Here is a 17,825-nt window from a genome sequence, read left to right as displayed (position 1 = left end):
TTTTTCTCACAAACTATCAACATAGAGCTTTATGATCACAAGTCTCTGCTATCAAACTTATTTTTTTGCTTCAAACTTGGTATATATGATCGTACACGACCAAAATTTTGACACCATTTCAGATGAGCAGCTAATCCTATTTTTTTTTTTTGGCAAAGCTATGTCCAATTTTTTACTAATTTGTTACTATATACGGTCAGATTCTCACTGAATTTTGATTTAAGTTAATGTACAATTGTAAAAGTATATTTCTCAAAAGGTATCGAAGATATTCACTTTAAACTTTAAGTATACTACTTGTTCACTATCAAATTTGAAAAACATATCTAATGGACAGATAATGCTGAAAGCCATTTTTGTTTAGTTATTTCTATTTGTGTACAGACTCAATCAAACCGAGTCTGCATTTTTTCATGTAATTTTATTGTGATTAATGCTTCCGGGCGATCACTTTGTTTCCAGATTTTTATATAAAACATGTACCATTTCTAAGAACTTTTGCGAGGTATTAGCTTCAAAATTAATATATCGAATGACGATCATGGGCAGACCTGTTAGTCTACAAAGCACTTTTACAGAATTGTACCAAATTGTCTATATAATATTCAACTCCTGGAGTCGATTGTCCACGGATAGGTCTAGTTAAAATTTTCCTCTAAGCTAAAATATAAGTGATATATAAAGGTGCAAAGAGATATTCTAACGGCCAGCATTTCCAGCGGCTCAGCTACGTACCTGTACTAATATTTTAGGCATTTTATATGTTTTAATGTTTTGTTTCTGAAGTGTAAGTACATAAAAGATTACACCCAGAACAAGAGAATACAAGATGACATATCTAAGACTTTCTAAAACAAATGAATTTAGAGGGATGACCAATTGATTGAAGAAACGTTGTTAAGTGTATGTCCACTATTACTAAAATTGACCAGTTTGACTAATTATACAATAACAGATTTTAGGCTAGAAAGTTGTTATTTGCACATAAATGCGAATTGTAAAAAGTGAAATGAATTGTCAGTTGCTCGCTGTAAAACTCCGCATATCGTTGAATTCGAAGGACCAGTTTAAGTGACCCTAAGAGTATTCTGACCACAATGATAAAGAATACTGGGGGAGACTTATTTTAACTTTAGATACTTCAAAAGTTTCCTTTCGTCATTAATTCTAACACAAACAATAGCAATATATTTATAAATAAATATTTTTTTACCATATCAACCAAACATACATTTATTTAGCTCAAAGATACCGAAAGGGCCATATTTCAGTGACCCCTATCTAATTTCTAACCCAGAAGCATTAGCAAGAAATGGTCAAAGCATATGGTATGCATACACAAACTGAACAATAGAAAATATCAATACTTAAAACACGCTTTAATAAATGATAATATTGGGCACATTAACTAGGATGGTTTCAGAAAAAGGAAATTGTATGAAACACTAGGTGGTCGGGTAGAAAAAATTGACACAACATGTAATATTTTTTTTATATGTTCAATAAAAAGTTGGTATTGATTTTCTTTTCAACATTAAGTTTTACAATACAAGAATACTTCTTTCAACAAAATTCAGTTGTAAGAAAATTCTCTTCACTTCTATGATTTCTTTCAATCTTTGACTAAAAACATATAAGGAAAATGTGTTTTTTAGTAATATTTTTTGGTGTTTATCAGCTCAATTATATTATAAAAATGGCTAAAACAAAATTTTAATTGTGAGTTTTGTTGAAAAAAAATGTAATATTCTGTATATAAAAAAGTAGTAAGGAAAATGGTATACATATTCTGACTAAGTTATAATAAGTTAACATAAACAGTCCCATTAGGGTTAAACACTTTAAAACATTGCTTTTCAAAGTGGCGGCTTTTTATAAAACGATAAACGATAAAAAAATCATTGTGTAGCAATACGGATCTAGTACGGTTCATGGAAATTATCCAGGGCATCTGGAACCAGTCTATAAAATGGCAGCTAGAAGGATTACTAAAAATTGGCTACGTTTTGCTAAAATACATCAGGTCTGAATTATTGTTTACTTTATTTTATGATTGCAAAATTATCTGTTGACAGTCTATTAAATTTTGCAAACCACGTTTAACGATGACATGCAGAGTAAATCTATAATTTTCACCAAATTTAAAAGGTCATTTAAATTGTAATGTGAATGTTGTGGGAGGGGTACATATACATGATGACTTACATAGCTAAGCTTTAACAGAATACGATAAATTTACAACATAAATATGTGCCAGTCATTTGCCTCCCCCAAGGACAAACAGTGCCTTGGTGTAATTCCTATTACTAAGATTGTGAAATCCCTGCCAAATTCCAAAATACTCATGACTATGCCAGGTTTTAAAACATTATTTCATCAAAGTTACTAATTTTGTATCATAATGTATTTCATCCAGTATTCTTACTGGAAAATAGACATAGTCATGTTATTCTTTCTTTGAACTACAGTCAAGTAAGCAGTTCTGATACAGGAACAGTTCCGGTTTATCAATGCTGTTTTCATTGAAATATTTCTGACATTTGAATTTTTTGTTGATCATATAATGCAGTGTGTCTCAAACCATCTTTTGACAAGTCATTTTCTTATGAATTGCTGGTTTCCTGGAAAAAATGATATTGAATGAGTCTGAACAGGTCTTGTGCCGAAACAGAACCACTGATAGTTCTGTAGTTAAAAAACCAAACTCAAACTTATTTATATTACAGAATAAACCCACTGCCTCCTTGGTTTTTAAAAGAAACCTTTTAGAAAGACCTGCGACTCATTGTCAAAGTGTACAGAATATTCATGTTTCTGGTAAGTAAACATTTTCATCTGAACTTGGGCTAGTATATCCTGGAATATTCCCCGGGGTCTAAACCAGGAGTACTTAATTATACATGTATGGTTTATTCTGTTCTCTGTAGTGTATTATATACGTCAAGTTTTACTTCTGAAATATACATAGGGTTCTAACTCTAATCCAGGAGATTGCCTGGACTTGAAGGTACTATATCTGCTTCTTACAGTTTTTAGCTCTGCTATTGGAATAATAGGGAGCTACATGTATTGTACTCATCCAGGTGTCAAATTCACACTTAGGCTAAGTTTTTGCGTGCAAGTTAGTATCTCTAAAACTACAGAAGGGAGTGAAATGAAACTTCACACACTTATTTGAGAGCATGATATTATAGGAGCTCACTGTGTAAGATCCATACCTCTAACAGATTTTAATAGAATTCTGGCCCTTTATGAACTTTGAAGATTCTACATTTTCTAGGGTCTTGTTTTACTATGAAGGACTTGGGGGGGGGGGGGGAAGAGCATGCTGTCCTATCAACAGCTGAGCACTGTTTTTATCTTGCCTGCAGATTATCAAGAATGAACATCAAATCACTGATTTGAATATTAAACACTGATTTAGGCAATGATAAGCATTCAATCTTGTTGTGTTTATTTTTGCTGCGAATAGATGTTTCATGTGTTTATCTTCACATTTTTATGAAATATATCTTTATTTCACATCAGTTGAAGCAGCTTTATGAGCTACTAAATTTGAATGATTATTTATAATTAGTGGTGTTTGAATGTTTTAAATATTTTGATGTCTGCTATTAGAAAACATTGCTGTGACTGTATTTTGATGCACAATGTACCAAGTGTATCTTGAAGTTAACGAAGATACCTTACTTATCTGTTTACAGCATGCCTGAATGAACTGGTTCAATTTAATCTGTCAGATATAGGTGAAGGTATCAGAGAGGTCCAGATTAAAGAATGGTAAATACAATGTATATGCTTTTATATGATTAATATATTAAATAATTTATGTATTATTTATATTTCAAACATTTATCTATTATTATTTTATAGTATTTAAGTGACATTATGCTCATCCAAGTGTTGGGTGTACAGGTAAAAGTAAGAGTGTTTACAAATTTTGCAACTGTTGCTTTAAGTTTACATAATTTACTTTAGATGATTGTATAATCAGTTACTCAGTGACTCAAGAAATGTTTATAAATATTTATCTTTTGAACATTTTTTTATGGTTCAGTTTTTAAAAAGGGAGTGGGACAGTCTTTTTAAACAGATTTGATAATTTATCCTAAATGATTTTTTTGATCATCACTTGCTTTTCAGACACAATTATAAAAGTCAATTTATTTAAATATATATCTACTTCAGCTCAACTTTACAGTGCAGAAAACGCGCATAATGTCACTTAAAGTTTTTAATTAATAGTAAGCATGCAGTATATTATCTTTCAAGATTGAGTGCTGTTTTTTATATCTGAGATGCTCTGCCCAAATTTATTTATGTTGGACTGGTCTACAGTCTCAAGTTTTGATTCTGTTTTTAGGTACGTGAATGAGGGTGACACAGTCAGTCAGTTTGACAGTCTATGTGAGGTACAGAGTGACAAAGCCTCTGTTACTATCACCAGTAGATTTGACGGAGTTGTGAAGAAACTTTGCTACAATATAGATGATATTGCCCTCGTTGGAAAACCACTTGTAGAGATAGAAACAAATGCGGCTGCCTCTTCAGGTAACTATTTCATATCAACTTTTATGAGGTGAGGCTTCAAGGCCGAGTTAGTGGTAAAGGTTGCTGACTCAGAACACTCGCACTTGTCTTATTTAGTTTGAATCTTGCCAGAGAGGTTGAGTCATGTCATTTTAGAATACTATCCAGCTTGCATTTTTAAGCTTTATAGATATCCGCGGGTGACTCCACGCATGCACAAATTATAAAGCCCAGAGGGTTGCGATCACTTACTCTTCTTACAAAATTCTTTTCTTTAAAATGGTTTTCTTTTAGAATAAATTCAACTATTCTTTTTGAAATGAAAAAAAAAATGTCCTCTGTTACATTAAAAGACTTAAAAGACTAGCAAATGTTACACATATTTATTTTGCTTTCTATTTTTAGATGTGAAGGTTGATAAATTTGAGGATGATAGCTCCTCCTCCTCTTCATCTAGTGACAGTGATTCGTCCATGATGCAGAGGGTAAAAGGTCATAAGGTATTGGCCACACCCTCTGTCAGAAAAATAGCAATGGAAAATAAGGTACATTTGTATTAATTAATTTATTTACACGCATGTAATTCAAATGGATTTCCCTTATCTGAAGCTCATCAGACAGATTAAATTTGAACAACTTCCCTCCGAGAATCAAGCCATTAATCCCTTGAGCAACACTTTCCACTGCCTTTGTCAGATTTAACTGTATGAGGGTTAAACTGTATTAATTAAAACTTATTTGTCAGTCTGCAAGTTAAAGGCACATTATGCCTCAGAAATAAATAATTATTTTCTTCTTTAGAAAGGGTAAACATGAGTTTTATAATGTTGAGATAATGATTTTAGAGCATCTTAGATGCTTCTCATCTGAAGAAATGTGAAATTCTTTATCATAAAAAGTAGCGAAAAAAGGAGTTTTATACCTCCATGTACTTTTTATAATCCACTTTTATTTTTGCTCTAAAAAAGTAGTCAGCAGAATCAAGTATGAACAGACTTCTCTGATGTTTACATGGCATTGGTATAACTGCCACTGGCATTCAAGGAGGAAAGAAACTGTCGTTGAACTTTCATGGAAAATTTTATATAATCATTGTACTTAATATGAATAGTTGACGCATTTCTGGTTCATAAATGTATGTTGTGTAGACCAACAGCCTTTGACCTTTTCAGGCTCTCTTGTTGAGTACAACACTTTTCATTGTATATATTTACAGATACGATTAAGTGATGTTGTTGGAACAGGTAGAGATGGTAGAATATTGAAGGAGGACATTGTAAGATTCTTAGATGGAAAACAGACTGCAGCTCCTAAACGTAAACTTTTCAATAATCTTAAAATAACTTATCAGGGCCTTAGTGGCCAATAGGTTAAGGTGACTGGTTTCAAATCACTTGCCCCTCACAGCTTTGCCTTTGGTTCCAAATCCTGTCAGGGACTTTATGGATTCGTTCATATGGGGAAGCTATACAGCTGGCTAACGAAAGTTATCAGTGGTTCTAAGGTGTCTGCTTTTATCTGAAATTATGCATGAAGGGGCACCTAAGGTGTCCTCCCCCCCCCCCCCCCACAGCAGACAAGTTGGCAAGTCACCATAAAAAAACTTTTTACAGTGTGTGACTTAAAATCCAACAAATGAAACAAATAAAATAAAGCTGTGATCTCAGAAAAAGTGCTTTGCCCGCCAGAGACTTTGGATTCTTTCATGTTGTGAGGAAGCTATTCAGCTAGCTTATGGAATGTTGGTGGTTCTACTCAAGTGCCAGTTAGTGCCTGAGGGGCACCTGAGGTCTGCCTCCACCAGTAAAGCTTAAAAGTTGTCATATTACCTATACCATGTTTGTTGTCATAAAAAAAAAACTCAAAAAGATAAATGGCCACTGCTCACCCTTTCTTATTTTCACTCATGTGTTTTGTGCTTTACTGTCCTTCTCTGGAGGATTTCTGGATGTTGTGCACAAGTCCTTGCTTAATGTATTTAGGATTCTTTTTGAATCCTTGGCAAAAAAAACAGTAATTATCATACAATGCAATATTAAACAATGCACTTGGACAGTAGTAAAAAAATTTAATTACAAAAGATCATGACATTGTTATAAAGGGAGCCTCTTGCCAGATTCATTTGATCACATGATGTTTTGTGCATGCTTTTGTGTGTGTCAATGTTGTATTATTTCTGAGTAATATACAGAAATACATAATGGTAAATTACATGGAAACAAGAGTTGTCATGCAATAAAGCTACTTTATGCCTTTTGGGCATAATTTTATACGAAATATGTATTTTTTCTGTTTCAAACTTTGATAAAAACTTCATTTTAGATGAAATTAATATTTATTCTTTCTTTTATTATACAACTTAGCATCAAAAGACATTAAAGTTGAGGTCAAACCAGAAATAAAACGGGTACCGGAAAGAGCACCAGCTGAAATTCCCGAAATTGATGTAACATACCGGCCCCTGTCCGTGCTTGGTAAGGACCATACTGAGGCAATTAAGGGTATACGTAAAGCTATGGTGAAAACAATGACCGCTGCACAAGCTATACCGCACTTTGGTTATTACGATGAAATTGATATGACATCATTAGTGAAATTTAAACAAGATGTGGGTGGAGAGATGGCCAAAAGAGGTCTGAAGTTTTCTTACATGCCGGTTTTTATAAAGGTATTTACTCCAGATTTTATTTCTAATTAGATTTATTATTGTCAACTCATCCAGATATCTGAAACAGTTTGGCAGTTAATTGTTCTCAGAATTAAATTTTCATACATCAGACTCCATAGCGTGAGATATTTGCATATATTGTGACGTTTTGAACTCACATTTATACTGTTCATATACAATGGTTATTTGTTAATTTTATCAAATTTAATATATTTCTCAAATTGAAAAAAAGAAGTAAGTACAGAACAAAAAATGTGTTGTTTTTTTACAGTAAATTTGGTATAAATTTTAATTTAATGGCATGTTATTAAAAATATATTTCTTTTTGCAGGCAGCATCTATGGCATTAATCCAATATCCGATCCTGAACTCAAGTGTTGATGAAAAATGTGAAAATATAACATATAAGGTATGTTCTGTTTAAAGTACACCTGAGTTTATTTGATGGAATATTATATTCTTACATAATTAATAATCTGCAATTTCTTTTAAAAAGCAATTTCCACAAATCCATTTGAAACATTACAGGAATGATTCTTTAATGTCCATTTCCAGAGGTAATACCTCTATGGTATATAGGGTTTCAGTCTGAGGCATTAATATGTGTAAGGAACAAACAATAGACTTCAAAAAGCAAAAATATTTAATATACTCTATATAAAACTTCTCCTAAGAAGCTACCATGCCCAGAGCTAACAACTATGCAATCTTTATAAAATTCAGGACAGTATGATCTAGTATAAAGTTCAGGACAGTATGATCGAGTATAAAATTCAGGACAGTATGATCTAGTATAAAGTTCAGGACAGTATGATCTAGTATAAAGTTCAGGACAGTATGATCTAGTATAAAGTTCAGGACAGTATGATCTAGTATAAAGTTCAGGACAGTATTAAGAGGATATTTTTTCGTTTGCGTGAAATATGGAATATATTTTCACAAAACATTATAAAATGCCACATATTTTCACGAGCCGGTACGGCGAGTGAAAATATGTTGCATTTTATGATGTTGAGTGAAAATATATTCCATATTTCACAAAAAAACGAAAAAATAACCTTTTTTATTTAATTTTATTATCAAAGAGAATGGAAACGAATCCCCTTGCTTGCTACCAACTGCAATTGTACAGAGCGCAGTAATTTATGCGTAAGCACGCGCTGTTTGGCGCTACATTGTGACATCATGTAAACAACTCTTTAAACGTCTGTACAGCGTTAATTACTGAATTAAAGATATTGGTGTTCGGATTAATTTTCTTAGTTAGACCATTTTCTATCATGCTAGATAGTTTTCAAAACAATATTCAAGAAAAAGTTGTTTAGTATTTATCAGATTTTTCAAACTAAACGGTGAAAAAAGTCCCTTAAAATAAATATGATTTTTGACTCCGCCCACTTTCATATTTATATTTCATATTTATTTTTAAAAAATATGAAATATATTTGACTGATATAGCACCATATTTCATGGGTAAAATTAAATAAGATCTAGTATAAAATTCAGGACTGTATGATTTAGTATAAAATTCAGGACAGTATGATCTAGTATAAAGTTCAGGACAGTATGATCTAGATAAAAATTCAGGACTGTATGATCTAGTATAAAGTTCAGGACAGTATGATCTAGTATAAAGTTCAGGACAGTATGATCTAGTATAAAGTTCAGGACAGTATGATCTAGTATAAAGTTCAGGACAGTATGATCTAGTATAAAGTTCAGGACAGTATGATCTAGTATAAAGTTCAGGACAGTATGATCTAGTATAAAGTTCAGGACAGTATGATCTAGTATAAAATTCAGGACTGTATGATCTAGTATAAAGTTCAGGACAGTATGATTTAGTATAAAATTCAGGACAGTATGATCTAGTATAAAGTTCAGGACAGTATGATCTAGTATAAAATTCAGGACTGTATGATCTAGTATAAAATTCAGGACTGTATGATTTAGTATAAAATTCAGTATACAATTCAGGACAGTATGATCTTGTATAAAGTTCAGGACAGTATGATCTAGTATAAAATTCAGGACTGTATGATCTAGTATAAAATTCAGGATGGTATGATCTAGTATAAAGTTCAGGACAGTATGATCTAGTATAAAGTTCAGGACAGTATGATCTAGTATAAAATTCAGGACTGTATGATCTAGTATAAAGTTCAGGACAGTATGATCTAGTATAAAAATTCAGGACTGTATGATTTTGTATAAAATTCAGGACAGTATAATCTAGCATTCTAAAACTTTTATACTTCGTTTTTGTTGTGTTGTCTGCAATCTTCATGAACATCTCAAAAGGGAATGTTTAAATGATGTACCTAAAACCCATTTAAAGGTATTTGGATATCAAAGAAAACTACTTATGACAGGAGAAAAGAACTTTGGTGTCTCTACACAGGTGCCTGGTCTTTTTTACATCATGATTTGATGATGTCATTTCAAAAATTATTTCAAAGAAATTTTAGTTGCGCTGAAAAAAGTACATAATAATTTCATCAAAGATGGGTCTAAAATTGCAAAATCCTTAAGTCACTTGTATAACAGGTAGACGCAGAATACCTGTGTAAAATTTTAAGTAATTGCGTAGATGTAGTTAAATTACTCATGTACAGGCATGCTCTCTACATGTGTTATTGATTGTTTTTTTAATGATTTCAGGCTTCTCACAATATAGGCATAGCAATGGATATAAGAAATGAGCTTATGGTACCATGTATCAAGGATGTACAATCATTGAGCATTTTTGAGATTGCAGCAGAGCTACTCCGACTGAGAGATCTTGGTATAAAGGGTAAACTTGGTACTGATGACCTGTCTGGTGGAACATTTTCTCTTTCAAATATAGGATCAGTAAGTTTACATTTCTTAGCCAACCATCAAAAGATAAATAAAGGAATTTGAGCTTATTTTATACAAAAAAATATCACAAAGTTTAATGAGGTAGACACCTGAGTGCAGTAACTCCTATTAAATTTAGAAGGACTTAACCTGCAACTGCACTAAGGTGATGAGTATATTGTTTATGATTTGGCTATCATTGATGGCATAATAGTCACTTGTGCTCAGAGGATAACAGTAAAACACCTTTCATTTCTTTCATGTTCTACCATATTTTATAAAGTTTACCTTAATGCATTAATTTGTAATAGAAACACGTCAGGGGCAATTGTGGTTGCATGGTTAAGGTCGATGACTTCCAAACCTTATGATAACATAACATAATGACTTGTTCCTCACCCCTGTGGGTTCGACTCCCATTAGGGGCTTTGGATTCTTTCATTTGTGAAAGCTATCCAGTAAGCTAACGGAACGTCAGCAGTTCTACTCAGCAAATTGTTTGTATCTGAAATAACTCATGAAAGGTCTCCTGATGTCTTCCTCCACCAGTAAAGCTTGAAACTCGCCTTATGACCTATACTGTGTTGGTGCAACATAAAACCCAATAAAAAAAAGAAAGAAAGAAAACATATGTCATTTCCTTTGTAACTATTGTAACTGTAACTGCTTACAGTAGCGTATGAATTCATAACTTCATTAATATCGGCAAAGTGACATCAAAAACACACTTCATTCTGGAACATATGACACTTCGGTTTGCACCTTCCATGAAATTTCCGTCATGGTTAAATTTAACAAATCACCAGTCTGATATGCAAGAGTGTATCATTTGTCATCCATCCATGTCGTTTTCATTATTTTTAAACATATTCTCCAAAACCTCATTGTAGATTTTGAAAACTTCTTAGGAACTATCTGTCAGGGAACCTTTATAAAATCCATGTACATTTTACAAGATTTTTGTCTGATGTGGAAGTAGATCAAAGACGCTTAATACATGTAGTAAACTTTAAAAAGGAATTATATTTATCGGTATGAATATTTTCATGGTAACTCATTAAATTTTTAATGTAATCACCTTTTTTTGTTTAGATTGGTGGAACCTATGCACGACCTGTGATACTCCCTCCCCAAGTAGCTATTGGTGCTTTGGGTAAAATACAGGTTAGTATTTTAGTCTTTTTAATTTCGGGCATATTATGTTATACCCCCTGGTGTCCGTCCGTCTGTCCATCCGCACAAACATTTTAGGTATATGAGCTAACTAACGGTACATTGGGACAAAAGAGAACAAAGGACTTCATTCCGTAAATAATAGTTAGCTCATAAGGAAACAATAGTTAGCCCACAAGGAAACAAAAGAAAAGAACAATAGAAATAGCTCATAAACCTGAAAAATTGGTACGGCCGTCCGTCTGTCCGTCCGTCTGTCCGTTAGCAATTTGGTTTCCGGAGCATAACTTAAGTTCCATTTGGCCCACAATATTCAAAATTCATAGGATGATTGTCCATATTGGGAAGAAGACCCCTATTGATTTTGGGGTCACAAGGTCAAAGGTCAAGGTCACTATGACCTTAAAACTGAAAACAGTTTCCGGAGCATAACTTAAGTTCCATTTGGCCCACAGTGTTCAAACTTCATAGGATGATTGTCCATATTAGGTAGAAGACCCCTATTGATTTTGGGGTCACAAGGTCAAAGGTCAAGGTCACTATGACCTTAAAACTGAAAACAGTTTCCAGAGCATAACTTAAGTTCCATTTGGCCCATAGTGTTCAAACTTCATTGGATGACAGTGTTGCATCTAGAATTTCAAAATTATGGGGGATTGTCCCCCACTCGACTGAAAAATGTGGGGGATTTGAAAAAAATGTGGGGGACATACATTTACCTTACACTATGACTTATCGAAAAGAATTCATTTATTTTACGTTCAGGCATTTTTGACAGCTATCGTCCGCTCAAAAACGAAAGTAGAAAAAATAAAAATATTGACGAATACTACAAAACACACACAAGATGACCCAGTCGGCTGCTACACGCGATTTAGTACGTATTTTAGTCATTACCACGAGTGAAAACAAACATGGCTGAAGCTTTCAAGATTCGATGAAGATAAACTGAATTAAGTTAAAAAATCGTCAGATGCGCGACTTGGCGCGCGTTGAATTCATAAAAATGCGCGATCTGCATAAAAAATGCACAAATCACGCGGCCACGTGGCCTAGATGCAACACTGGGATGATTGTCCATATTGGTAGAAGACCCCTTTTGATTTTGGGGTCACAAGGTCAAAGGTCAAGGTCACTATTACTTAGAAATTGAAAACAGTTTCTTGAGCATAACTTAAGTTCCATTTGGCCCACAATATTCAAACTTCATAGGATGATTGTCCATATTTGGTAGAAGAGCCCTATTGATTTTGGGGTCACAAGGTCAAAGGTCAAGGTCACTATTACCTTAAAACTGAAAACAGTTTTCTGAACATAACTAAAGTTTCATTTGACCCACTGTGTTTAAACTTCATAGTATGATTGTCCATATTGTGTAGAAGACCCCTATTGATTTTGGGGTCACAAGGTCAAGGTTACTATTACCTTAGATTTGAAAACAGTTTTGAACAATATTGAACTTTCAAAGGAGGATGTAGGAGGTAATACTTTATTTAATTCCCATGTCTTACAAATGTTTCATCTTTACTAAAAAAAAAAAATCACTTTCGGGCATATAATGCTCCGTCTAGCGGTGCTCTTGTTTATTACTAGTAGTCAAGTTTGTTTGCATAGTTAAACCTTTGACAACGTTTGATAAGCTGAGCTAGAAATAGAAAATGTGTGCAAAAACCATGACCTGATAACTACAGTAGAACTTCAATGTGTCAAGCATCAATTTATCGATTTTCTCAATGTTATGAAAATCTAGATATGAAACCAATTCATAGTCAAAGCCCGGATGTGTCAAAGTTTTTATGCAAGTCCCTTCAACTTTAACTTATCAAAGTTCTACTGTAGTTGCTAGATTTTTCAAGTTGATACGAACTTATTCATTATGATATGAATGCAAATTTTAATAAATAGTACAAATGTATGTACTTTTTCTGCAAGCTAAGATGTAAGATGAATATTTCATCAGAAGTTGCACATTGCATTTTTAGCTCACCTGTCACAAAGTGACAGGGTGAGCTTTTATGATCGCTTTTCATCCGGCGTCCGTCCGGCGTCCGTAAACTTTTACTTTAAATGACATCTCCTCATAAACTGCTGAGCCAATTTCATCCAAACTTCACAGGAATGTTCCTTTGGTGGTCACCTTTAAAAATTGTTCAAAGAATTTAATTCCATGCAGAACTCTTGTTGCCATGGCAACCGATAGAAAAAACTTAAAATATCTTCTTTTAAAGAACCCAAAGAGCTAGAGCTAAGATATTTAGCATGAAACATCTTCTAATGGGTGTCTACCAAGTTTGTTCAAATATAAGCCCTGGGGTCAAAATTGGCCCCGCCCCAGGGGGTCATTGATTTTCCCTATATGCATATAGTAAAAACTTATAAAATCTTCTTTTAAAGAACCCAAAGAGCTAGAGTTAAGATACTTTGCATGAAAGATGTTCTAATGAGTGTCTATCAAGTTTGTTCAAATAAAAGCCCTTGGGTCAAAATTGGCCCCGCCCCAGGGGGTCATTGATTTTCCCTATATGCATATAGTAAAAACTTAAAAAAACTTCTTTTAGAGAACCCAAAGAGCTAGAGCTAAGATACTTAGCATGAAAGATGTTCTAATGGGTGTCTACCAAATTTGTTCAAATAAGAGCCCTGGGATTAAAATTGGCCCTGTCCCGGGGGTCATTGATTTTCCTTATATGTGTATTGCAAAAGCTTTTTAAAAAAATCTTCTTTGAAAAAACCCAAATAGCTAGAGTTTAGATATTAAGCATGAAACATCTTCCAGTTAGTGTCTTCAAAGTTTGTTCAAATAAAAGCCCTAGTGTCAAAATTGGCCCTGCCCCGGGGAGACATTAATTTTCCTTATATGTGTATAGCAAAAACTCAAAAATCTTCTTTGAATAAAAACAAATAGCTAGAGTTTAGATATTAAGCATGAAACACCTTCTAGTGAGTGTCTTCAAAGTTTGTTCAAATAAAAGCCCTGGAGTCAAAACTGGCCCCACCCTAGGGATGTCATTGCTTTTAACTATATGTGTATAGTAAAAATTTAAAAATCTTTTTTTTAAAAACTCAACAAGCTAGACCTTAGATGTTTAGCATGAAACATCTTCTAATGGGTGTCCACCAATTTTGTTCAAATAAAAGCCCTGGGGTTTAAACTGGCCTCGCTCTGTGGGCCTATATACAGGTGAGCGACTTCAGGGCCATCATGGCCCTCTTGTTATCTCACTTCTATTGTTTCAAAGTATTTATTTGTGAATGATTTTTATGTCATTAAATAGCATGGTTTAAAGTGAAATGAGTTTTGTTTTTGCTCTGAATTTTTATGGCTATATATGATGTAATTTGAGGCTATTATTTGTCAATGAATTATTCCACATCATGAAATTGAAAGGTAAGTGTGAGGGCCAACAGGTAACTGTTTATTTATTTCTGATTATTTTTGTTATCTTAATTGTTCGACACATGGTTTTCAGGCTTTACCAAGATTTGACGAGAACGACACTGTGGTTAAACGACACATTATGCAAGTCAGCTGGTCTGCCGATCATCGTGTGATAGAGGGCGCCACTATGGCGAGATTCTCGAATCTCTGGAAATCATATCTGGAGAATCCAAAAACACTTATACTTGATATGAAATGAAACTAAATTTAAGTGTTAAAAAAGTGTGAAGTGAATAATTTGGAAATTTAGACCAACAAAACCAAACCAAGCAAAACAACTAACATTAATGGGTTGTTTTTAATTAATTGATAAGATTTATGACTTACTGTATGTATTTAAATGAAATTAGCGTGTTGTGAAATGATTGTTTAGGCTTTGTGACTATTTGTATAGAACATAATCAGAACTTTTACTTTAGAACAATTTCAAGATGATTAAAAGAGCTTTCATTATTTTAAAATAACACACTTGCATACACATGGGTTTTTCTTTGTTAATTGTTGTTTGCGTAAGGTGATGTTCATAAACACTGATATCTTTATTTTTACCTCATTCTTTTTTTGATTTTTTACATTCTTTTCAGTCAGAAGGTTTACATCTGTGAATTTTTTATTGTTTTATGTAACATAGACTTGTTGTGTAAATAGCAAAAGCTAAAAAAAAAATTTTTCAGTGTAGTGAGTGTAGTTATACATTTTAAGGCTATGGTCTTCAGATACACAATAATATACTTGTATTTTTTTTGATTGTGTAAAATTATTGCATTCCTTGAAATAGGTGCATTAGAATTTTCCAGCTTTGGTCCTCAATTTGGACATCAGGTTCATTTATGTATGACCAATTTTATCCCTTTTACTTTCACTCTTCCCAACTTAACCACTTGTTTGGGAAATGAAAATTTGACCTTGGATTACCTTAAAATGTGAATCAGCAACCTACTTCTAAATTGAAGAAATTATGACCAATTCTAGCAATGGATAACTTAAGAATTTTCCAGGGCCATGATCAGCCTCTTTATCATTTTCAATAATTAGTGTAAATGTATTTTTTTGATTACCCAAAACGCAGGGTATTTTCTGTAAAATACATGTTTATGACTATGTCAAATTGGTTAATTTTCACATAACACAGTAAACGGTACTTTTCACATAATACAATGTACGATTCAGTTATGTTGCACATTAATATTCAGTTATATTTCACATAACAATACACCGTTTCTATTTACCATTTGTGTCTCATAACATTAGAATGTAATTTTTCCATGGTCTTAAGAGTTCTAAATTTAAATGAACTCATTGATAGGACAGGTATAAAGCTTGATTTAAAACATTGTTTTATGCACCAGTTATTGTAATCATGGCCAACCCACCACTGGGTAAGTGCACACAAAGTGAGATGGAGCAGGCTTTTGACCTCTCGTTTGTCCCAAGTTGCTATATTAATGCGATGATTTTGTTTCGGCGCCAAACTGGCCGCATGTATGTTTCAGTGACAGGGGATTTTGCTGGAATTTAACCATCTGAATATCTCTGTTAGATTGGGATTTATCAGGGATTGGAAAGTCGAAATGTCAAAGTTCACGCTACTTGCCGATGATGGTGTGGCGATGGTGTCAATTAACTGGTGCATTATCAGCAATTTGTTATGCATTGTTTGAGTTTGTTTGAAATATTTATTGATGCATGATTTTGTAATATAGAATCTCATAATACCAAATGAAATAAAAATCATGAAATGATGTTCTTACTTTTGATTCTAATGAAGTAGTTGTGAAGACTATCACATTAAGGAAATTGAACGGCTACAGTAGTATGGTGGTCCACTGATAACCAATATGTTACATTTGATAAAGATAAAGGAGTGTAAGTTTAACTGGAATTGTGCTGAAATAGACATCATGACTGTATTGTATCTCTCGAATATCTAAAGAATATTTTTAACTAGATGATGTGTAAGCTCAACATACTTTAAACATAACGCAGGATGTGATTTAAATAGGGTAGCTTATTTGACCCTTGCTACAAAACTTAATAATAAATTGTTCAGGTCTGAAGCACATGGTCACAGGAGCTAAATATTGACTCAAAATAAAATCTTTTGGTCAGTTTACTTGGAATTATACAGGAAAACATATTTACTAGTATCTACTTGACTGTGTAAAAGTACGTTACCTACACCTAAGATATTTGAGTCGCGTCATGACAAAACCAACATAATGCGTTTGCGACCGGCATGGATCCAGACTGGCCTGCGCATTCGCGCAGTCTGATCAGGATCTATGCTTTCTCTACTTGCTATAGGATTTGTAAGCGAACAGCATGGATCCTGATAAGACTGCGCGGATGCGCAGGCTGGTCTGGATCCATGCTGGTCGCAAACCCATTATGTTGGTTTTGTCGTGACGCGGCTCATTTGTCATGTAGTATTGCCTTGTGGTCCTTTGCAAAAGTTCTATTAATGACAACATTTGGTCAATTAAATAGACTTGTCATGTATGAAACAAAAGTTCCAAAACTTTATTTCCACTGTACCTTTGTATCTTACAAGCAAATTAAATCGTATATGAAAGTTTGTCTTCACATTGAACAAAAAATATTGACCTCCTTCAGAATTTTTAAGTATGGCCCTCAAAATGAGGTACAATTTTAAATATTTTGTGTACTTTCAATTTGATCACATTGGTGACCAATGAAATTGAATTGCTTGTAAAATTCAAAATTGACCTTTGGGTGACCTTGAATGTGACCCAAATAATCTACTTCATTTTAGGAATTACTTTTAGCAAATGATCTTTGATCAACGCTTTTTGACTTTGACGGCCCCCCTTGTTTAGGGACAAGCACTTCTAAACATTCGCTAACAATGTAAAATAATCACATTTATGAATTTATTGGCCTGTCAATTATGAATACATTATAGCACTCATTTAAATATTCGATCCCACTTCGATTCTGTCCGTGTAGTTTACGATAATTAATATGGATTATATAACTAAAGTTTTGTAGAATCATACTAACTTTATGTATAGAATGTATAGATCGTCGTCACATTCGCAATAGCGCATTCGGTTGGGTGATTGCCTGATATATGGTTCGGTCCCTACTGTTGCCCATTGATTTAGAACAGCTTTTTCTTTATTTTTGCAACATGATTTAATTTCAATTGTCGAG

The 17,825-nt window shown here is 33.4% G+C and overlaps 1 protein-coding gene across 1 annotated transcript; it reads left to right on the top strand.

Annotated features, from left to right (window-relative positions):
• The first annotated feature begins 1,912 nt into the window (after nucleotides 1-1,912).
• LOC132755497 (lipoamide acyltransferase component of branched-chain alpha-keto acid dehydrogenase complex, mitochondrial-like) lies at nucleotides 1,913-16,391 on the top strand. The gene is made up of 11 exons (XM_060746376.1): nucleotides 1,913-2,023; nucleotides 2,727-2,817; nucleotides 3,705-3,780; nucleotides 4,364-4,551; nucleotides 4,936-5,075; nucleotides 5,747-5,846; nucleotides 6,894-7,198; nucleotides 7,530-7,607; nucleotides 9,860-10,051; nucleotides 11,132-11,203; nucleotides 14,683-16,391. Exons 1-11 carry the CDS (start codon nucleotides 1,970-1,972, stop codon nucleotides 14,848-14,850), a joined length of 1,464 nt encoding a protein of 487 aa, XP_060602359.1. The 5' UTR covers nucleotides 1,913-1,969; the 3' UTR covers nucleotides 14,851-16,391.
• The last annotated feature ends 1,434 nt before the right edge of the window (nucleotides 16,392-17,825 follow it).

This window comes from Ruditapes philippinarum, unplaced genomic scaffold (assembly GCF_026571515.1).
Source record: "Ruditapes philippinarum isolate M1 unplaced genomic scaffold, ASM2657151v2 ctg1169_1_1_1_1, whole genome shotgun sequence".
NCBI lineage: Eukaryota > Metazoa > Mollusca > Bivalvia > Venerida > Veneridae > Ruditapes > Ruditapes philippinarum.
The sequence above is the reverse complement of the archived record's forward strand: the minus strand, read 5'-3'. Positions and strand labels throughout refer to the sequence as shown.